Below are 23,836 nucleotides of genomic sequence, written 5' to 3'. Positions count from 1 at the left end.
CCACAACTTCTCTTTGGGCTGCAATTTGGTAGTCACAGTGCATTTAGAGATTATTAGTCCCTCCAAACGGCTCCTGGCAATCCCAGCAAATTATTAACTACAAAAACAACACTGATGCTTTCAGGATATTCACATTTGTAGCTCTAATAGGAATTTTGTACTCAAAGAAAAAATAACTTGTACTGTTTTGCTATGCTATCCTGGGGCAAAAAGCATGTTTTTTGTTTCTGGTGGTGTTTTTTTAAATATAAAAAAGAAGCTTGAAGATGATTCCGGGACTGCAGAGGGTTGGACTACATGACCCTTGGGATCCCTTCCAACTCTACAATTTTATTATTCTATGTGCTTGGATAGCATAACCGGAGTAGCTCAGTCAATAGGGTGTGACTCTTAATCTCAGCATCATGGGTTTGAGCCCCACATTGGACAAAAGATTCCTGCATTGCAGGGGGTTGAACTAGATGATCCTTGTAGTCCCTTCCAATTCTATGGAAAGTGGAAAGGGCAGAAGAATGAGCTAAGTTCTACTAAGTTCAGTGGAACGCACTTCCTGGTAAGCATATAGAGCCCTAGGTAGCTGGAAGAGACTATTCTCTTGTCAGGATAAAATATATGAGCCAATTCTCCAGAGTCAAGAAATGCATGATTCACAGTATTGCAAAACAGCTTACAGTATGCACACATACACAGAGATGCTCACAATGTGAATTGAGGTGACAACACAATCTGCTCGTGACTCAGGATTTGGTACCATCAAGAAATACCCTGTAAATAACATGACACTAGGATCCAAGTTCGTAATAGGTTTACTTATAGTTAACACGTTTTTCTAAGTAAAAATAAGAAATCTGTATTTGATATTTTAGCAGGTGAAACATTTAGCAGTCTCACCACCTCGTTACAAAGTGTTATAAAGGGATGCGGGTGGCGCTGTGGGTTAAACCACAGAGCCTAGGGCTTGCCGATCAGAAGGTCGGCGGTTTGAATCCCCGCGACGGGGTGAGCTCCCGTTGCTCGGTCCCTGCTCCTGCCCACCTAGCAGTTCGAAAGCACATCAAAGTGCAAGTAGATAAATAAGTACCGCTCTGGCGGGAAGGTAAACGGTGTTTCCGTGTGTTGCTCTGGTTCGCCAGAAGCGGCTTAGTCATGCTGGCCACGACCCGGAAGCTGTACGCCGGCTCCCTCAACCAATAAAGCGGGATGAGCGGCGCAACCCCAGAGTCGGCCACGACTGGACCTAATGGTCAGGGGTCCCTTTACCTTTACCTATTAAGCGTTATGGATATAGAACAAATGCTTGTGAAAAAGGACATAGCTCAGGAGATCTCCTCCTTTAGGGTTCCCCCCAGAAAAGTTTTTGTTGTTGTTATTACAAAGCTTGGGGCTCCCCCACCCCTGCTAATACATCCCTCTTGTGCATTTGTGGTGCCTTTTGACTATACAAGCAGTGGAACTCAAACCAGAAAATTGGAAAATAGAAGGAATCTTTCTGCAGTTGTCTTCAGATCCAAGTGCAACATTTTAACTCCCCAAAGCGGACAGTCCATTATCGACACTGTTTTCGCTCTTAAAAACAAGAAACACCAGTGTGCAAAGTATGCATCTTAAACACACACACACACACACACACACACACACACACACAATGTGCATGATACAACTTAGCATAATTGTACAGACAATAGTTGGCTGCATAATACAGCACAAATGGATTCAAGGCATCCAGATTAAAAGCAGACAGCTGTTTAGTCTTGTTTGCTTACTATAAAAGTATCTTGGGTATCTATTCCTTGTTCCCCACTTAATGTTAAAAATCTATACTTTTATACCAGACATTTCCCTGAGGCTGAATATCTACTACTAAGTCTCATGCCTGAAATATCTAATTTCCAGTGAGGGGAATAAACTTGCTTACCTTATTATTTTCTCACTATATGAGAGCTGCAAGATTTCATTAAAGCAGTAAGGTGACACCCGAGTGTTTTACCCAAGGCGCAAGAGATGAACCAGATCTAGGCCACGTACTAAAATATTTCTTCATTCTGGGTGCTTATTCCTTTTGCCTATTGCTTCTAATAATTGAAAAACTTCCAATTGACTGTAAAATTTTGGAAGGATCTAGAAGATGATCTGACATTTCATTGAAAAAGCTATATACAGCAAGTAAACAGTTGCTTACCTTTAACAATTCCCCTGCCAGAGGGAGATTCTTCAACGAGCTTTTTACTGGGATGTACATCAAGTTTAGGATTTTGGTTGGGTAAGTTATGAACAATGAGTGCCTCAATCTTTCCCCTTAAACTAGAGATGGGGAATCTTCTTCAGCCCTTTGAGCCAACCTTCCAAGGACCACATGCCGTTAATGTGTCGGAATAGAGGTAAAGTGGAGAGTGATCTTTGTGCAGTAGGCCTTCTTCCTGCTCGCCTCCAACCCTATCTTTCTCCCAGCATGCAAGAAAGCATTATCAGAACTCAAGGATACAATGCAGCTGGGCAAAGTCCTGAGAGTCGGACAGAGGGGCCTGGAGGACTGCGTTTTGCTCTTGAACCTAGGGTGCCCTATCCCTGCCTTAAACCTTGTATTTCAAAAGCGTACCAGAGGGCAGAACTCACTACGAACAGAGTGGAATCACCAAAAATGGCAGAACTAAGCTTCCCCTTGCATCTACTTTAAGCTCCTCTGCAATCTGATATCTTGACAATATCTATTTCTACACAAACCATGATGCAGAAACGACCACCTGCCCATCAGAGCCTTGTCCATCCTGCCTTTTTAAAGCTAGCCAAGAGCGGGGTGACAAAATGGGTCCACAGGTGCGGTAAACCTATCTTTGTGTGATATAGGGTTGCATGCGGCCCTTAAAGAGGAACTAGGTAAAGGTAAAGGGACCCAGGACCAGAGTCGTGACCGACTCTGGGGTTGCGGCGGTCATTTCGCTTTATTGGCCGAGGGAGCCGGCGTACAGCTTCCGGGTCATGTGGCCAGCATGACGAAGCAGCTTCTGGCAAACCAGAGAAGCACAGAAACGCCGTTTACCTTCCTGCCGGAGCGGTACCTATTTATCTACTTGCACTTTGACGTGCTTTTGAACTGCTAGGTTGGCAGGAGCAGGGACCAAGCAACGGGAGCTCACCCCATCGCAGGGATTCAAACAGCCGACCTTCTGATTGGCAAGCCCTAGGCTCAGTGGTTTAACCCATAGCGCCACCTATATCCCTAAAAGAGGAATTAAAAGGTAAAGGTACCCCTGCCCGTACGGGCCAGTCTTGCCAGACTCTAGGGTTGTGTGCTCATCTCACTCTATAGGCCGGGAGCCAGCACTGTCCGCAGACACTTCCAGGTCACGTGGCCAGCGTGACAAGCTGGATCTGGCGAGCCAGCGCAGCACACGGAACGCCGTTTACCTTCCCGCTAGTAAGTGGTCCCTATTTATCTACTTGCACCCGGGGGTGCTTTCGAACTGCTAGGTTGGCAGGCGCTGGGATCGAGCAACGGGAGCGCACTCCGCCGCGGGGATTTGAACCGCCAACCTGACGATCGGCAAGTCCTAGGCACTGAGGTTTTACCCACAGCGCCACCCGCGTCCCAAAAAGAGGAATTAGTCTACCCTTAAAAATCCCACACTTGGCCCAGTGGAGTGTAATTTGCTCTAATAACTGGACCCAGTCTTGAATGCCCCTTTCTTGGCAAAGGTGGTGGAGAAGGTGGTTGTGGAGCAGCTACAGATATTCCTGGAAGAGGCTGATTATGACAATCTGATGGTTGCCCTGATGGATGACTGTTATCATGTGAGACAAGAGTAGTGCAACCCTGCTACTTCTGTTCAATCTCTCAGCAGTTTTTGATACCATTGACCATGGTTATCTTCCTGCACTAGCTCAGTTGGACTGGTATCAAAGGCAGCATATTATAATGGCTCCATTGTTCAGGCCCATGTTCAGAAAGGAGAAATGAGTGAGGGCTCATCTGCCGCCTGGGATTTCTTCTAATGGGTTCCACAGGGAACTATTCTTCCAGCAATGCCATTTAACATCTATATGAAGCTGTTGGTGGTTGTCTTTAGGAGTTTTGGAGGAAGGTGTCATATATATGATGTCAGAGACATACACATCATAATGACATCAGGATAAAGGAAAAGTTAATCTAGATCTTGTAGGTAGAGGTGACTCAGCAAGAATAAATGTTCTCTGTAATGTCTGTTTTGGCACAGATACATTGGTAGGGTTCCAAAGACAGATTGACATATATGGAACCCAATGTTAGCAGAGATGGAGTTTCTCCCTGACATCAATGTCAAGTGAATGATCCAAACTCTAAACACTGCCCAATGCTTAATTCAATGTGGAAGAACTCATTGTATGGATTTGTATGCATGAACCTGAATCCAGGCTTCCAATTCTATACAAAAAGAGATCCAATAACGAATTCTAGTAAATGCCAGATATGACTAATAATGTTCAAGTGCTTATTAGAAATTTGATAGATGTTCAGAAATATGTTGCTGTTGCACAGAAAAACACCCTCCGAATAATGTGCAACTCCAAAATGAAAAATTTGATGCAATTACTAATCAGGAAAAATGATTCTAATAAATCATTCAACGGTACATTTGCTCTTCATCAACTAAACCCATGGTATCTGAAGTTATTTACATTTTTAAAAAGCTCACCTGGCTTTGCAAATGACATTCACATCATTTGCATGTCACCTGACAAAGGCATCGTACCAATTGCTTATTAATTTTGTGAACTTTTAACAGACCCATAATGAACAAAATGAAGAGATGAGTCACTCAATGTCAACAACTAAAAATTTTAAAAAACACTGTCAGCTTATAACTCCTGCTTTAAAGCAAGGATTAGTAAATTGTAGCCACTGAGATATTTTTCTACAAGTCATTGTGGGTTTGCAAAAATTCTCAAAATCCCAGCTTTCCTGGAAAACAAAAAATGTACTGTTCTAGCCAACCTTGTTCTTAAATATCAAGAAAGCTTAATGTTGAACTTAATGGAAAAAAATTCTAACATAAGACATTTTGTTCCTGAAGAATCAGGAATAAAAAAGACATGTTGAAGGAAGCCAAAATCCTCTTCTTTTCAATCCTCAAGTCCATCTCTCCAGATCTGGCAAGGTATGTTTCAAGTTTCACACTTCTGAGTGACTTGTATGACAAAAATATTGCAGAGTAAATGTAATGGGTTCACCAGCAAATCATATGCTGTAAAGTTAAGATGCCCTTTATGTGGGTGCAAAGATTCATTCCTATCTAGTGCGACTTTTAGCTTTTTTCCTAAAGCAGCTATACTCATCTCTGGCATAATAGTGTGTGGAAGCTGCATTGCATGGTAGTGAACATCTTTTGTACTCTGCTTCTTGCACTATAATGTCCGTTTTTGTATTGTAAGCTGCCTAGAGATTTTCCAAAGATCAGGAGGAATAAAATGTCTAAAACAACACAAGCACACAACTTAACACACATGTATTTAGATGTGAGGATTGAGGTTACACACACACTTTTTGTTACTGCAAGGGAGGGTTCTCTTCACTATTGGTAGAATACTTGGCCTACCTGTCTCCTAATCTGTGTACTCTGAGATCAAGCAGGACCAGAACCTACAACGTGTTAATGTTGTCACGCAAGTAAGCAGCAATTAAATGTAATGAGTCTGCGCTGTGTTGTTTTCACTATAATGAAACATGACCCATTAACAAAGTACATGGAATTAAGATAACAAGGTCCAAATTATCAACATATTGTGACCAATATACAGATGATGGCTGAAAATCAGCAGACTAGTCCAAGGTAGACCCTACTGAAATCAATCAGCAACCATCATTGATGTGTGTGTTTTAAACACGGGTGATGTTATCCTAAAGAACATGAAGTTCAAACTGGAATTACTAAACTGTTCAGCTGAAGTTACAGTAAATGGAAGAAATGTGTAGTGGCATTTATAGTTTGAACATATAAGAAGTTAAGTCTGTATTTGATGCCAGTTTTTTTTCCTGAAAAAGTCAGACTAATCTTTTCAGCACGGTTTAGAGCATGGTGTTGATGACGTGTCCCCGCAACCATTTCCTTCCATCCCCCTCCCACCCCTTCTTTGTATCTTGAACACAGCCATTGCTAAATTTCTGTATGAGCAAGTTGGCTATTTTGCTTTGAGCCCATGAAGGTTATCTTATGATTAGTGGAAATTTGTTTAGCAGACACAGAAAATGGAAGATGAAACTGCAGCAAAAGCATGGCAAACCTGAAAGGTCAATTAGTGCATAAATCTATTTAAAAAACAGAAAAGATAGAACTTACAAGCTACAATAAAAATTATGTCTTTAAAGCTGTAGGTTATATAACAGGGTGGGAAATGTTTAATATCGATTTTCATATGTGCTTCAACAAAGCATTTACAATCTTAAATTGGTGAAATATATACACTTTAAGAGATGCTACATTTTCCGTAGCATTTGATTTTCATATTGTATAAATCCAGACAATTATAAAAATCAGATTATTATGCTTTTCCCACCCTGGCAGAGAATAAACATGAATTCAGAAGCACAGTGGAAGTGGAAAACAAAGAAGAAAAGAGAGAAAAGGCAGCAGAGAAAGACAGAAGAGGTGAATACAGAGCTACAGAAGTGTTTATTGAGCATGCTACAGAGGCAAGCAGCGTACACATAAGAAGAAATTAAACAACCATCAAACCTCCCAACTTTGTTAGAAAATTAATTTTTAATTGTGCCGCTTTCAAACTATACTGAAATATTACATTTCTAAAGATGTAAAAACTCAACTAATAGAAAATATACATGACCTTTTTCTACATAGATAACAGAATCTATGACTCTTGGAACTAAGTACATCAATTGCAAAAAGTATTGGTCATTTGAACAGAATCAAGACAACAGTTCGGACTGACAGAGGAACTGCTTTCAAATTAATTAATTTTTCCTGTAGATTCTGAGTCATGTTTATAGTAAAGTCAGATCCATTTCTAGATACAAAATATTTTGAAGAGATTTATTAAAACTGAATATTACAATGCAAGGTAAATTAAGACTAAAGGCACATAAACTTTGGTCCCACCTGGTTGTCAGTTTTGTTTTTGTTTTATAAAGAAAACTGCCACAAAAATTATTAATCTTCCTGCAAAAGTTTGCAATACACTTTCTTCATCCTTGAAATACATGCACCAACTCCTGAACTAGCTAGACCGGTCTGCACATGCTCAGAAATCCACAACCATATTTCAAATTGTAATTACTAACTAAAAATGGCAATATATATTTAAATGCACATAAGTCATGTCAACTTCAAAAAACATCTACAAAAAATATTCAGCCACAAACAAGACATTACTTAGTGCCAACATTTATATGATACGCCCCCAGAGTGTGTGTACAAAAAAGGTTAAGACTTAACAATGCTTTCCCCACAGAGGCTCAAAGCCCGAGGGGTAAAACAAACTAACTAACAAACCCCAAACAAAATAATCATCCTGTCTTTAAAAGAAATTATTTCTCTGCATCTTGTTAACTCTGACTTATGCCTATATCCTTGACCAAACTAAATCTGGAATACACAAGGCCATTTTACTTAATTAAAAAAGAAACAGACAAGAGAGAAGCACAAGTCAAATGTGCTGCATCTCTCTTAAAGTAACGCAACATATTTCATTAAAAAAAAAAGATTCATGAAAGCCAATAAATTCCAAGCAGGAGAAACAAAGCTTAACCCTTTTTACACACTCCTGCCTAATACACATTTGGCATAATCCTGCAAAAGTTAGGTGCAGCGATGTCCCTCTGAAATCAATGCTTTAAAAATCAATAGATTTCAATGGGATGTAGGCAAACCTAATGTTTACTGGATTGCACCCATTAATTCCCATGTAACAATGTGCCCCAGACAACCAATTTTTTAAACTAGTAAATGCAATTCTAGCAACTCTAGGTTTTCCTTTTTTAAGGCACGTATGTTAACTAAGTTGAAAAACTATGGGATTTCCTCAGAATCCCTTTTTAAACAAAATCCTTTCATAAACATATGCAAAACCAGCAGATAATACCACTGCTTCTTCCTTGTAAATCCTTTTTTTGTTTTCATTTATACATAAACAATCAAGGAATGGTAACAGCATGAAAAACAGATGTCCATCTCTGGTCCCCGCTTTCCCGAACAGTCATAGATGACAACACTAAACAACGTGATACAACCTTATTATTTTGATCTCGCACTTCAAATGGTTGATTTGGAAAAAGAAACTCTCAGATGATGATTTTCTCCAAGATTGTAATTATGCAGATCAATCAAAGCCTGGATAGCTTCTTCTACTGTTGACATCTGAAGGAGAGCCATCTTGTGATCTCTTCTGGAACAAAGCAATAAAATTAGATACCAAAACAGCACTAGAAAATTGTAACATAAACCTTGTTCTTACCAAAGGCAGCTGTTCTCTCGTTTTAAATGAAGTTTCAAAGAAAACATGCTTACTGAAAAAATTTAAATGCTTTCACAGTTCCCCCAGTATTGGCAAACAGCATGCGTAGGTCATCTTCAGATACTGATGGTCTAAACAAAAAGGGGGACAAAGGGGAGAAGAGAGAGACGATTAGAAGCTAACGTTTGGATCTTGTATGAATCTTTCAGCCGTGTTCCCCACACTTACGGGATATTGGATAAATGAAGAGTTGCAGATGGAGGGAAAATATTCTGAAAGTTTTTTGACCCAGGCTTCTTGAAGCGATGAAGAGGTGAATTGCCAAAGTCTTTAGTCAGTCCTTGGTCATCAAGCCCTTCTCGAGGTAGCTGAACTGTCTGGTGTTTGGAAAGAGTCACGCGAATAATCTTTCCATACATTTTCTGTCCGTTCAGATGGCTCATGGCTGGAAAACAAAACCAATTATTCATTTCAGCGTTTCTTCTATTGAATTCAGTGTTGTAATTTCTAATCTGTTCAGTGTTTGGGGTGGAGCATTTGATGGCAATTTTCTTTCGATAAATTGACAAATTTAGCTATTATTGCTATCTGGAAATCTTTCAGTCTAAATCTAACTGACAGCTAATCTAAAAGCTGTGCTTATATTGCAAATGTGCCCAGCAAAGCAATAAATAAATTACTTTTTCATACATTGCCAGACTCTAGTAAGTCATTATTATGGTCATTGAATTAATACAAATTATGATTTCAATAGGGCTTTATTTTCTTCAGACATATGTTAAGTTTATGCGCAAGTATCCAAAAGGCCATACACATTGAGCTCCACATGCACCAGGTTTTTCAAGACTCTCACACCCGCCCCCCCCTTCCCAAAAGCTATGCCTTAAGATGCAGTTATATTTGATGTGACTAGGGAGATATACAAGGAAGGGAGAAAGCTTCAACCTTCCACATGTGCAAGCAAGCAAGCAAGCATTTTATGTGTACACAGGGCTCTTTGAATCCCAAACATGGTATTCACAAAAGAAGCTTGTGTTAATAACAAGGAACTCTCTGGCCTAGCAAGCCACTCAAAAGCAAGGGGAACTTCAGGATCAGATTTCCAAAGCAGTGTAAGAAGTTGTGATCTGAGGGAAAAAACATTCTTCCTACACAATCTCAGATTTTAGAAAGATTAGAAGCAAACGCTGAAATTTAAACATGGCTTGAAGGACACTGAAAACTAACGTTTAAGTGGCAAATAAGAGAGAGAAAAACCCACTAATCTCACCGAGCTGTGATTGGTTTCCATCAGCCATCTGTATAAGAGCACTGTCTTTCTTATTGTATAAAATCTTCACACGCTGCACATCCCCATAAACACCTTTTTAGAACCAGAGAAGTAAATCCAAAAGAAACAACGTTTTTAAGGATAGCTGAATAGCACATTTTGACATATCAATGAAACATTCGGAACATGTCTCTCACTTCTCCCAACATTCACACAAATGAATAAAGAAGAACAAGATTTTGAATAGGTGAATTTTGAAAAAGAAGACATTTTTTTGATAAACCCTCAAAGCTATGTGAATGATATTAAATTAAAGATCATGCAAAATAAAAAAGCATGCATTAAAAGAAAAAATTGCATCTATGGAGAGCTTTAAAAACAGCAAAAGAAAAATAGCAAAAGATTTACTATTCAACTTTAAAGCCAAAGTGCTAGCTACAAATAAGAATTAAGGTGAAACAAATAATTAAATCAATAATAAAAGTATAGTGCTAACGATAACATACCGAAGAGGGTAAACAGACTTTGGGGCGTAACCATCTTTAGAAGGAGAGAAGAGCAAGCAGCATAAGACAAGAAGAGAGAAGAGTCGAGGAAGAGCGGAGATGAACAGATCATCCATAACGAAGGGTGGTTCCCGCAGAATGGTGAGGTGGTCATGGATCATGGTTCAAGGCGGTTAATTGGGGCAAGTTGGTCCGAGGAACATTTTGTTCAAGCACAGAAGCATGAACATAGGGGAATGGAGACAGGGGGTGTAGACAAGGTAGGCAGAGGAGAAGACAGGGAAGGGCGTGGGAATTTGGGAAGAGACAGGGAAAGGGTAGGTGAGAACAAAGGGAGAAGGATGAAATGGGGAAGGGAAACAGCAATGCAGAAGAAAAATAAGGAAGTGGGGAACAAAAAAAAATAAAATATAGGTCAGTACATAGGAAATGCAGGAATTTGGTCAGAAAATGGTTGGTTTATGTATTGTACAAGAAAACTGAGTAAAATGTAGTCACCCAAGACAAAATATGGGTAAAGTACATCCATATCAAACAGTAAATTACGTCTCATCTGAATGTGAAAAGAAAAGAAAAATCCATGCAATAGAAACTTAAAACAAAAACAAGCCCAACTCTAAACTTTAACTGCATAAGCATGGCTGGTTATGAAATGCAGGCAGGAGTTTTTCAAAATGGCACTCTGATCCAAGCATTTTAATGTGCAAGAGTGTAAATGACAAAAATGAGAAAAGCATAATGGCTCATATTTAAAAAGAGGCCAATAAAAAAAATGAAACACATATTCAAAGGAGACAAACGGATACAAACTATCCCACATTTCATACCAGCTTTCACAGCAAGTCAAAGTAAAGGTACAAGATGATAAAATGCAAAACTAAAGAAAACCTCTTCGATTTCAGAGTTAAAGAAGTATTGAAGTAAAGTGTTGTTGTTGTTTTTAGGAGAAAAGATGAATAAAAACTGTGAAGGAAAGATAAAATTACTAAGAGAGATTGAAGAGTGCTGCAGCAAGATCTTTGGGAGAACCTTCAAAGAAAAATGTGTTAGAGCTGTTCACAAATTAATACTACAAAAATGCAATGACATGTAAGCATGAAATGAACAAGCAAATAATTAGCTCAGGCAAAACAGAACAGCAGTTTTCTTAAGAACCAATTTACAAAATGGAACACATAGGTACTTGGAAAAATAAACTAAAAGGCATCCAGAACATGCAATATTTACCATATTTTTCTTAGGAAAAATAGGTAGCCGAATAGCAAAGGGTATTTTAAAAGATGCTGGCTACCTAGGAAAACAGAAGTATTTAACTATAACAGAAACAATTTATTGGAATCTAGTTGTAAAACAACCTTGAGTAGCATGGGGAGGGGAGCCACAGATCTTAATAAATAAAAAAAGTAAAAGCAAGCTCAAGATAAAGAAGCACTTAAGCAGTTTACAAAATGAAGCATGGTAAAGGGAAAAAAAGAAGGGTGAACAAGTAGGTTCACTGACCTCTTCATTTAAATTGCTAACCAGGAGGACTGTGTTGCCACCAGCTGAAACTCCAGGCATACCCACACGGCCGGCAGCTGCCGCGGCAGCAGCAGCAGCAGCATTTGGAATCCCCAATGGACTCAGCGCTCCTGGAACAGCTGCAACAGGAAGCCCTAATTTTAAAATAAAGCATATTTTACGAAACACACACAAGTCGTTCCAATATAATCTAATTTAGAAGTGTTGTGTTGGTTTTGCGCCTTTGTCCAGATCTATCCATTTGTAGGTTGACCTATGTGGAATTCCGCTTCTTGATGACAAACCAATGTTCCAAAGAATCCTGAGAGCGAAAACCTCGTTACTACTTCACTAGCACGCGACACAGAACCTTGCATTTCCTCCCTATCAGTCCTTAGCTTACCATTTCAGTTAACACAAACACTATCCTGTAAGAAATAGCTCACTGAAGGTGTTTGTGCTTAATTTACCCATCAGAAATCTATGGCAGCTTCAATGGCACATGAAAACAAGTCACACTAAATAAATGGGTCAAGCACTTTCAAGTTCAGCTACTCAATAAGGCGTGCCTCCAACATGTCTTTAACTATAAGAAAACAAAGACAAGAGAAATACATCTGACCTGCTCCTTTGATATTTTGCAAATATCTACAGATGGTGAGGGAGGCTTATAGCCAAAAACCATCAAATAATAGTAATAATAATAAATTTATTATTGATACCCTGCGCACCCGGCTGGGTTTCCCCAGCCACTCTGGACAGCTTCCAGCGCATAGAAAAACAAAATAAAACATCAAACATTAAAAACTACCCAATATAGGGCTGCCTTCAGCAAATGTCTTCTAAAAGCTGTGTAGTTCTTTATCTCCTTGACTTCTGATGGGTCTAAATCTTGAGTCTAAATCCTGTGAGGAACATCATTCCTCCTACCACTGAAATCATCACAACTTCTTGCAACGATATACAGTTAGAGAAAAGGCCCAGAGCCACAAAGCACCAAATCTGAAGTCTAGACAGTCACTCCTCTTAACACAGAAACCACAACTTCTAAAAGAAAATGCTGTAGATAGGAGCAACAAGTAACACCTTGACACACCTTTCCCAGAATCCTTTATTCACAAGCCACCTGTGCCGGATGTAGAAGTCACGTGTACCTAAGGTCTTATAAGAGCTGGTTGTTCAATACAGTCTAAATAAATAATTATTCAATGCTGCAGAGATTAATTGAAAAATGTGCATGTAGTATAAGCTGAAACCTTTGGGGATTAATGGGAGAACACCCTGTAGCGGCGCTGTAGCTGCTAAAGAGCTACTAGGTGTACAATGCCATCTACAGCACTCACCTCGCCTAAGGATGTTTTAAAAATTAACAAAACAAGCTTTTTGCAAAAAAAAAAACCAAAACAAAACCTGGAACATTAAAGCTTCCATATAAAGAATGTGTGCTTGTTCCGAGAACAGACCATTTCTAGCTTAAAAAAACCCAGTTGCAGCTGTTGTCATTCCTCTGCTCCATCAACTCACAAGAAAGCGGAGTACAGTCAGCTTCACCCAATGATTCACCCAGTTCTCCCTTACCAAGAGCTCTCCTAGCTCAAGGTGTAGTTTGGAAGAATATTACCACCTTCATTGTGGCTGGGAGATCCTGGAAGCTACTGTGACTTGTGAGGATGTTTAAAGGGGGTAATTTAAAGGGTGGTGCTTTTTTTGGAAGACTGCTTTAAATTACTCTTAATCTTCCTCTTTAAGCACTCTGCTGTTCTGTAGTGAGTGAATACAAAGCATTTCCCCCCAAAAAACTCACTCAAAGGTGATAATGATCTCAGCCTTTAGCACTATTACCCTTTTCATTTTAAAGTCATTTAAAAAAAAATCCCTTTTCAGCCACTATGATTGTATGAAAGGGTGCTAAAAAAAGTCTTATAGTTTTATTGAAAATTATCTACCCTCTAAAAGTTACTCTTTTTCAACTCTCTGCCATACTCCTAATTTTATTGCTTAAAATGTTTTTGTTTTTCCTCCCATTTCTACTAAATGTTTGCCGGAGAAGAGCAAACACATATAAACATTACACAAGATATAGGCACAGCCTCCACTCCTTTTACACATAGTATTTCCTTAAGGAAGCTATACGTAGGCAAAACTTTCTGAACCACATTTCTCGCGTTATGAATTCATTCTTTAAAATTCAAACATAAAAACTTAAGAAGAACCCTACTGCTCCCAGTGGCCAACTAGATCCTTATGTGAAGTTCACAAGCAGAATGGAAGTGCAACAACACACTGTCTACTGGTGTTCCTAACAACTGGTATTCAGAGGCATGCTACCTCCACAGCATCAGAGGAAGCACACACATTTTGCAACTACTATCATGACAGCATCTTTCCAGCCACACTGGTCTAGCGCCAACACTTTCCTTTTCTCACAGGCACCAGGTTATGGCTTCCCTTTTCTCCCATGTATCTAATGAAATATGATCCAGGTGTACCAAGGCTTTATGTTAGTAAGCAATTTATTATTATTTTTTAAATTGTGCCTCTTTGGTTTGCTGATAAAGTTGGGTTTTTTGTGGATGCTGTTGTTGTTTTATGTATTGATTTGCTACATGCTGATATCCATTGTTTTTAACCATGTTGAATAAATTTACTAAAGCCAATTCAACGCTAATTCTTTCTTACAACTAGGTATTACTTGTAGCATAAGGACTCACAGAGAAGCCTGACAGCAATTGGCTTATTCACAGAAAATACAGGAGTGAATTCTGGTGAAAGTATCCAAATGCAGACAGAAATGACTCAAATGAATCTTCAGTTTTAAATTTGCGAACTTTTAATTCCCAACCCATCCCCTGGGTTAAATTAAGTCACCACCATCATGTTATTGCTCTTAAGATACACAAATAGACATAGTGAACTTCTGGCATTTCTCCTCATCCAATTTTCTTTAATAGAGTACAAATTTTATATCATCAATAGAAATCAAGCACTTCTCCTAATAGATTGAAAGTGAGTTTTTCTATTTGTAAATTGGCCATCCTTTTTAATAAGCATTTATCCTTTTGTAGAAGAAAAAATTGTATGAGGAAACACATCATACGTATACATCTGGGCCAATGATATTCATTAAACTTCAACCTTTTAATCCTGGACACTCAGAAAGACCCAGAAATAGGACCAGATTGTATATACCTCAGATGCATTAAAGAATGAAAGTTAAGAGGAAGTATGAATAGCACTGCACTAGTTCTGAATATTATGTTACATCAGGAGATAGCAGACATGGACACCAGAGTCCCAAAATTGTTGGGGGTTTCTTAAAATGAGGGATTGTATCTAAACTTCACACGGTCAGGAAAATCACTAGCTCATGTGCACCTAAGTATTTCTCAAGAGAACATTCTTGCTTCTATATTTAATGGGGCCTGGCTGATAAACAAAATAAACAGAATCAAATTGCATGCATAATCACCTATAGCCATACTCACAGTTCAGTGCATTTCCCCTTGAAGCAATATTCATCAGCACAAAGCAAAAAGTAAATTTAATTGTCTTTCGACAATACAATGTGTTGCCCCAATGAAGGGAAAGAGTAATATGATTTCAGCAACAAGGTTGCCCCCACCCCACTGCTTACACCACAGAGAGGTAAGCAAAAGGAAAATGAGAAATAATTCTCAACTCTGCAGCAAGAACATATGGAAAGAAGTAAACATAAGAATTACATTTTCAAACTTATTAAAAATGCCTTGATATGCCACTGAGCTTCACTGTAATACATATATAGAGACTGTAAACCTGGCAGTAAATGACATGAGAGTGGCCATAACTTAACGGTAGAGCAAATGCTATACACAGAGAAGGTTTAAAGTCATGTCTGAAGCAGTAAGGTTTCATCAGTTCTGTGATGAGAAGACCACATTGCTTCAGTTTTCATAAAAGAGGAACCGTAGCGATATAGGAGTTAATGCATCTGAGATTGAGGAAAAGCCAGGTGCTCTTGCTCTCAACTATGTGGGGCCAAGCAATCCCCATCCAATAATACTAGAAAAGGCCTTACATGAAATAGCACATGTATTAAGATTCATTTTATAGGTTCTGGGGGGTACCCAATGAATATAAAACATACGTAGTAAAGAAATGGAATAAAAGAAGCCCTGTTAGCTTCAGTAGCAGGTACTCAAACTAAAAGACTGGGAGGGATGCAGGTTAAAAAGGAGTGAGGAATCAGCTAATGTGAACAGAATTTGTTGAAAGGGAAGAAAAGTTTATTGAAAGTAATAATCAACAGACCTATTCTTCAGAGCTCAGGGTCTACTTTATTCAGTATTCTCATTAATGATTGCATGGATAAAAAGTTAATACAATCTGCAGATACTATCTTAGAAGACATTGTAAATAATGAGAATGGAGAAAGAAACAAAATCATACCTAGAAGAGAGGTCTCCTTTGCAAAGGCAGCAGCAATAGCAGGATCCAAAGCTGGTTGGCCATCACCAGAGGGAAGGTCAGGGCGAGTATAATCCCTACTTTTATCATTATTATACTTTACATTCAAGTTGACCAATTTGGAAAAATCAATCCGTAAGGTACAACAGGCATTATAAATATTCTGACCATCTAACGCCTAGAAAAATAGGAAAATATTAATGAAGTTCACATGACAGATGTTACAGTTGAGGTTTAAACATATATACCCATACATCCACTGAAATTAATATGAAAATGTTTAAAATGCACCACCGCATATATGGAACTGGAAACTATCAAATATTATATTCAATAGTAGTTGGACATTATCAGCTAGATAATGCTGATACAGCTGGTTTAACTTTGTATTATTTTTTATTTTACAAAAAGCGGGGATGTAAGGTAAAAAGAGAGCCAGGAAATTACAGACTGGTTAGCCTAGCTATTCTAGAAATTTTACTAAAACCACTGGAACTAGAATTACCGTATTTTTCTGTGTATAAGACAATGGTTTTTGCTAAAAATAATTAGTAAAAATTTGAGGGTTGTCTTATACATGGACGGTGAATGCACAGGGACTCAGGTGGCCCGGGCTCAGGTTCAGTCTCTGGCGTGGGAAGCCTGGACTTAGGTTTGGGTTCTGATGCGGGCGGTTTGGGCTTGCGTTCTGGCAAGGGTGGCCTGGGTTTGGACTTGGGTGCGGGCAGCCTGGATGCAGCTGGCCTGGGCTTGGGTTCGGGCTCTGGCACAGGCAGCCTAGGCCTGGGTTCTGGCCTGGGTGCCCCGGGCTTGGTTTGGGCTCTGATGTGCATGGCCCGGGATCAGGTTTGGGCTCACAGCGGCCAACCTGATGCCTATGGAAAACATGTAAGCAGGCCCCGAGCACAAGAACACTCTCCCCTCCTGCAGCTTCCAGCAACTGGTGTCAGTTACAAAGTTCAAAACAGGTATTTCCTTCCTCAAATCTAAACTTCAGTGATCATACTTTCCACTGAAACAGAGGTGAACATAGCTACTACAGATAGACCTATTCCTTCCCTCAGATGAAATGAAATGGGGTATCAATGCAAGCCTTCCAGGTGAGTGAAACACCCAATGGCACAGCTGGATGACAGTAGTTTTAAGGACAGAAACTGATCATCTTTTCATATCTAACTCCTGCAAGGCTTCAATATAATGTATATTATAAGTATGAAAAAACATGCCCCCAAAATAAGCTCGAACAGATACCATACAGGCACAAAAGCATAAAATATATGTTATGTTGTCATGTTCCCTATTAAATTGTAAAAATAAATATAGAAGTTCCTTTCCAACTTCAAAAATGAGGAAACAAGAAAAACTTGAGCTCACAAGTGGCTCTAAATGAGCATCCATAAAAGCATCTCACAGCATGCACGCACATAATTAGCATCTCTTAGATGATGCAAACATTTGCCATCTGTTTTGAGACCTCAAGGAAACCAATCCAACCTATGGAACACAAGCTCTGACACTATGAATAGCTGTGGTGATAACGCTTTTCCCTGTCTCACACCTCTTCTCAAATTTCTCTCTCATCTCTCTCCCGTCTTCAACAGTATCTTATCACCACCTCAGTCAAGAAACACCAAGCAATGTCAAAGTATATGGACAGCAGGTGTACTAAAAAAATGAAATGGCACTGTCCTCCAGGCACATTGAAACCGAGAACAGAGTGACTAGATCGAGGAATGTGTTTATCTGAAAACAAAGTAACACACAACAATGTTGCAACACTTGTCAGTTTGACAATATTCTTGTGAAGAGAACTAATCAAGGCCTTTCTTTCAGAATTAATTGGCAATAAGCTGTGCTGCAACATATAGCCGATTAATCAAACTGATCACTTTAAAACTTTTTGATTAAGGAAGAGTTTCCAATTAATTGAGCAGATTAAAAGTAGGAGTAAACTAACACATGTTTCTGTTAAATCCAGATTTTAATGTATTGCTGGTTATTTTTGATGGAGACATCTGATCTTATATGTATATACAAATTACTTGCACGCTTGATCTTAAAAGCCAATGTTTATCCACCATGATGGTATGCATAGAAGAGCTTATTTATAACTCGGTGTGTTTTGCAAAAGCAGAAATTTTAAGGCAATGGCAACTTCAGATGCTTCAGCTACAATAACAACAGTCTGATAGAGAAATAACCCAACGTGAGCCAATGTGAAATAAAGAGAATCATTTTATGCCAGAATTCACTTTTTCAACCTGAATAGCAAGTCTGAACATCATAGGCACTTCATAGCCAACAGTGATGTTGACAAGGCTATTTTCATCAGACTCCTTAGGAAATGCTACTTCATCTAGGTGCTTGATTTTCTCAAATTGCTCTTTAAACTTCCTTATTGAGCCTTCAATTTCTTTGAAGGCCACATTCCGATTCCCTATAAAGAGCACCATCTGCAAAGTAATTTTACCATTAACCTTTATGGTAAAAAACTGAAAATTTCATTTAGCTTCTCTTCTGCAATAGTAGGTTTTTAAACTGACCCTTCAGAATGTTGGATATTTTATCACCCAGAGGCACATCATGAACCGCTTTAAAAAGCATCTTAACAGTATATTTAGATGTCTAAGGTCTGTAATCCTATACATATTTTCTTGGGAGCAAATCCAATAGAATTCAGTGGGACTTGCTTTAGAATAGACACACAAATGATTGCATTGTAAATTATCTCTTCACATTTCTGCTTCGTAGCTTTACTTATCAATTCAAGGAATGTTTAGATTGTTTAATGTTTATAAATGCTGGCTAAGATTAGAAAGCAGGCTGTAGGATCTCCAGCCCAATTTAGATTATTTTCTAAATGTAGCACATAAACAAAATTCAGGTGCTCAACCTAAATCAATATACCAACTCCAAGCAGTTAAGCATTAGGTAGAAATATTAGATATGAAGTTCCCTGCCACAGCATTTTCTTAAAAAGGACCTCTGTCAATACTTTCCATTAGTTTATTTCTCAAAGCCTTAAGAAAACAGTTAAGAGAAACTTAATAATTTGAAAAGCATAACATATTCATTTTGGTCCCAGGTTATTTTTGGGTGAAACAGTGATGTACTGTTGATTTAGGAACAGAATGTTTACTTACAGGCAGTAAGATCCTGATGTTCATTTATAATCTCAAAAGTTACTTATTTTGTCCACACAAATACATTTTGGCAAAACAAGTACTGCCAACTATACGTAATTAATAAAGGCTAAACAGAATTAAATATACTTACTAGCTTTGCTTGTTGGGCATTTACTGGATCACCATACTGTAACAGTGCTTGAAATTGATTATTTTTTGTGAATGTAATTATTTTCAAAACTGCACCAAATTTAGAGAATATCTGTGAAAAACAATCAAAAGTACACAGGTACTCAACTTTACAAGTCACAAAACAAAACACACCCACACAAACCACTAAGATGTTCACATCAATGTATCTGGTTAGTTTCAGAGGGGCAGCTGCAATGGTCTGTTGCAGCAAAGAGTCTTGGGGCACATTAAAAAAATGAATACTTTTTGGACTAGAGGATACTTCATCAGATGCAGGAAGCATTATGCTCACTTGGCAGGTATATACACACATGAATTTAGAGCAGGGTAAGATTTATTTATTTATTTTCCTACTGAGGGTTGCATTCCCTTGGGTAATTAGTTAGGTACATTTACTCATTCATTCAATTTGTGATAAATGAATGAAACAATCTAGGCATCATACACTTTTATTCTCTTTTTTGGGTGGGTAACGTTAAAACCACAATAACCTTAAGCAACAGCCAGCGTAAAGACCCAAATGCAAAACTTGAACAATAAAATACAGCACTGTGATGACACAGCTTGAAGTTGATATCATAGGAGGCAAGCAAACCAGTCAAACCAACCCGTCATTCTTGTTAACTTTGCCGGTGCCACCAAGCAAATTGTACATTAGAGCTTTTAATGCAGTAGTTTCAGAACTGGGGTTTGTTTGTTGGCATTTTATTTCCATCCAGCCACAGCTTTCCCAATCCCTCCACCTGTACCTATGTGTATACACCTGCCAAAAGAATGACATATCCAAGTATAGCAACAAAAATAAACACTGCCAGGAGACACATGAAGAGCTCATGTCAGAGCTCTTCAATGGGCAGTCAGCCAGCACCCAAAAGTCCTATTTTTTCCACTGTGCTCATTCTAGCAAATAGGTGAATGTCAGGCATTTACAAGTGGAGCTGAATGGAATTTTCACCTTCAAACATTTTTGAGGTCTCCCATTTTCCACTTACAAAAAAAGTTTAACAGGACTTCTCTCTCCTTTATGACATAATACCAACCAATCAGGGATCACATAATGAACACATTCTATTTGTAGCCTGCTCTTACATGATGCTCCAACTTGTTTCCCACCTAAGGAACTGATCAGCTCCACCCCTGCCTAACTGTAGTCAAGCTTCAGGATCAAGTACCATCAGACTGAGCCCTTTGTGCAGTTACCATGATAAATGTCAAAGACATTCGGCCCATTGTTTTCTGGCTACATGAAGATGTCACAAGGCCAGTCTGCAGCCCTGATTCAGCTCTAATTGCACCAGAAGGCACATGTAGGTACACAATTCACTAAGAGCAGTCAATTGTCAACATACAATATCTGCACTCAGAAATACACCCAACCCAACACATTGTATTTTGCAATGCTGTTCTGTAGCAGTTTCATTGCAACGGTGTGGCAAATTCAGGAAGTCTCAGGAATATGAAACTCATGGAAATGTGCATTTCTGAAAACATTCATGAATCTTGGACCATACAGTTCTGCTGAATTCTTACAAAAAGTTTACACCCCCTTCCACATCTGGGGGGCAAAACAAACACTCTACAGTGTATCCTGACAGTGTATTTCCTGGCCACTTTCTGTGGGTTGAATTGTGCAGTAGAACCTCCCCTTCCCTCTCCCCCTCTTTCAAATATGCTGCAGAAGGTTGGAAGAATTCCCCAGAGCAGGTTTGGGGGGAAATGCAGGGACACAGAAGGAGGAGAGGGAAGGTAAGTTCCATTACACAAACTGAAGTTGTTTTGTTTACTCAATGACCATGTTTACTGACACATTTGCTTGGTTCTCTGCTCAAAAAATCCCCGTAAAAAGAAAGACTTACTTGGTGGAGAACATCAAGAGTTACAGGATAATACATGTTATCAATAATTATTCTAAGGACAGGACTCTGAGCTGGCGTTACTGCACTCTCGCTAACTGTGGTTCCACTTATGGGAGTATTTGTTGTCTGTACTGCAGTCACTGCTTGTAGAACAGCTTGAGCTCGCTACAATAAAAGAGAAGGGAAAGCATTCAAAATGAGAATATGTGAATTAGATTTAAAGATTAGTATATTCCGTAGTTGCTTCAATGTACCTTTTAAAGAATTCAATGACAGAATGGAATTTCTAAAAATATTTTAGCTTTTATTTTTGCTCTCCATATGATAGTATGAATACTTTCATGCACCACATCTTGACACTCTTTATCTACATTAAACTGGATGTTGATAGTGTATCAGAGTGTAATAACTTAGACTAAATTTGTTAATGCATAGCAGATGTATATTTTTCTGAAATGAAATCAAGATGGAAGGGGAGAAATCTGTGCTATTGCAGGACTTACCTATCACTTCTAAGCATCAGAAACAACAGTACTCTCATCAGCTGAAGAGAAGCCAGAGATGGAATAGGTATTTCAGCAACAAAATACTGTACATTTTGTTGAAATAAGGTGCAGAAGTTGGCCACAAGCAAGCTCTAGAAGATTGGGGTATATTCTAGATGCACAGGAATGTAAGCTTAGCCATGTTTTTACTTTCTTTTTCATTGATGGGCCCGAGACCCATTATTCCCCACCTTTCCTCTTCAGTCCAACCAGTTCCAAAGATTGGAAGGAAACCTCCAGCAAAGAAAGTACTACTGCTTGCTGTTGAACAGGAAGAAGTAAATAAGAAGACTGCCTGAGAACATAAGAGTGCAAAGGAATCCAAGCTTCTGTATTCTGAATAATCTATTTTCTCACAGGAGAACACTTCTGGATAATGTATCTCTTGGTTTTAACAAAAAGGATCCCTCCCCCCTTTTGCAGTTAGCGTTTTAGGTTAACTTGACAATTCTTTGTACTATAAAACTTAACTGGAGTCAGTCAAAAATAAAGGTCAGCTTAACCAAGTGTTCTTCAGCTTTGAGTTCAAAAATGTTGATGGATTACAAATTCTATCACCCTGGTTAGTGAAATCCAGTCAAGAGGGGCTGACCGAATGGGAGCAGGGCATGGTGAATTACATTTTTATGTGATGGAGTGGCACCTGCCGCCCATAAACAGGCAGTGGCACACCCACTCCTGAAAAATCCCACCTTGGATCCTATGGTTTACAACTATTACCTGGTTGCAAATATCCCTTTCTCAGGTAAGGCAGTGGAGAGGCTGGAGGCCAAGCACTTACAGGAATTCCTGAGGGACATGAATAGTTGGATTTGTTTCCATCTGGGATCCGGTGCAGTTGTAGGACTGAATCAGCCTTGTTTGCCGTAATGGATGAAATAATAATATTTAATATTATTATTATTATAAGAATAATATAATATAATATAATATAATATAATATAATATAATAATAAATATTATTATAAATAATACTATTTAATATTATTATTACCACGGTTTCCTCCTGGACCACCTCTGTGGTGCCTACTGAAGTCTATTATATTATTATTTCAGAAGGCATTTTAACCGATTTTATAATTTTAATGGATTTTTTCCTTTTTGTATTGGATCCTCAGAAACCACTTAAGAGACTATTGTAGTTAATCAGTGTGCAATTAGTTTGTTTGTATGTATGTATGTATGTATGTATGTATGTATGTAAAAGGTAAAGGTACCCCTGCCCGTACGGGCCAGTCATGTCCGACTCTGGGGTTGCGCGCCCATCTCGCTTAAGAGGCCGGGGGTCAGTGCTTTCCAAAGACACTTCCGGGTCACGTGGCCAGCATGACAAGCTGCATCTGGCGAGCCAGCGCAGCACACGGAAACGCCGTTTACCTTCCCGCTAGTAAGCGGTCCCTATTTATCTACTTGCACCTGGGGGTGCTTTCGAACTGCTAGGTTGGCAGGCGCTGGGACCGAGCAGCGGGAGCGCACCCCGCCGCGGGGATTCGAACCGCCGACCTGACGATCGGCAAGTCCTAGGCGCTGAGGTTTTACCCACAATAAATAAATATTAGGTACTATTGTTTTCTTCTTTTATGAATCACCTCCCATGAGGCATCCCGAAGTATTTTGACAATGCTTATTAAAGGTGATTAAAAGTTCTATTCCCAGTTCAGCTCTAGTCATGCAAACCTAGTTCTATGCAACAATAAATGACCCTGGATGGCAATGAAAATCTACATATGCATCAAATATGTGTCCAGTCAGCCTAATGATGACTGGATGGACAGCATAATCCATGTACTGAGTCATGCAGGTGTAATCCACTGTGATGCCTTGTTACTTTTTATATATTATCTCTAAGTGTACGATCCTGCCTTTATCTGCACAAGGTAAAGATCTTGTACAGGATCCTTGCCATTTGCAGCTTATATATTGAAGGTATACGTTTTTATTTCTTTTAACTCCC

The 23,836-nt window shown here is 39.0% G+C and overlaps 1 protein-coding gene across 6 annotated transcripts in view; it reads right to left on the bottom strand.

Moving 5' to 3' along the window:
* Nucleotides 1-6,715: 6,715 nt before the first annotated feature.
* PTBP2 (polypyrimidine tract binding protein 2) overlaps nt 6,716-23,836 on the bottom strand; it is a 51,425-nt gene continuing 34,304 nt past the window's right edge. For 2 of the 6 annotated variants that reach the window (XM_053391706.1, XM_053391710.1), the window contains exons 6-14: nt 21,338-21,502; nt 19,441-19,551; nt 16,147-16,342; nt 11,719-11,873; nt 10,219-10,252; nt 9,713-9,805; nt 8,671-8,887; nt 8,496-8,573; nt 6,716-8,373 (exon numbers count right to left, since the gene is read on the bottom strand). In XM_053391706.1, the coding sequence (XP_053247681.1) occupies nt 8,241-8,373; nt 8,496-8,573; nt 8,671-8,887; nt 9,713-9,805; nt 10,219-10,252; nt 11,719-11,873; nt 16,147-16,342; nt 19,441-19,551; nt 21,338-21,502 (1,182 nt within the window). In that variant the 3' untranslated portion in view covers nt 6,716-8,240. The remainder of the gene's footprint in view (nt 8,374-8,495; nt 8,574-8,670; nt 8,888-9,712; nt 9,806-10,218; nt 10,253-11,718; nt 11,874-16,146; nt 16,343-19,440; nt 19,552-21,337; nt 21,503-23,836) is intronic. The other 4 variants (XM_053391708.1, XM_053391711.1, XM_053391707.1 and 1 more) reach the window with 3 other exon arrangements.

This window comes from Podarcis raffonei, chromosome 6, assembly GCF_027172205.1.
Source record: "Podarcis raffonei isolate rPodRaf1 chromosome 6, rPodRaf1.pri, whole genome shotgun sequence".
NCBI lineage: Eukaryota > Metazoa > Chordata > Lepidosauria > Squamata > Lacertidae > Podarcis > Podarcis raffonei.
This window is presented reverse-complemented; position numbering and strand designations above follow the sequence as displayed.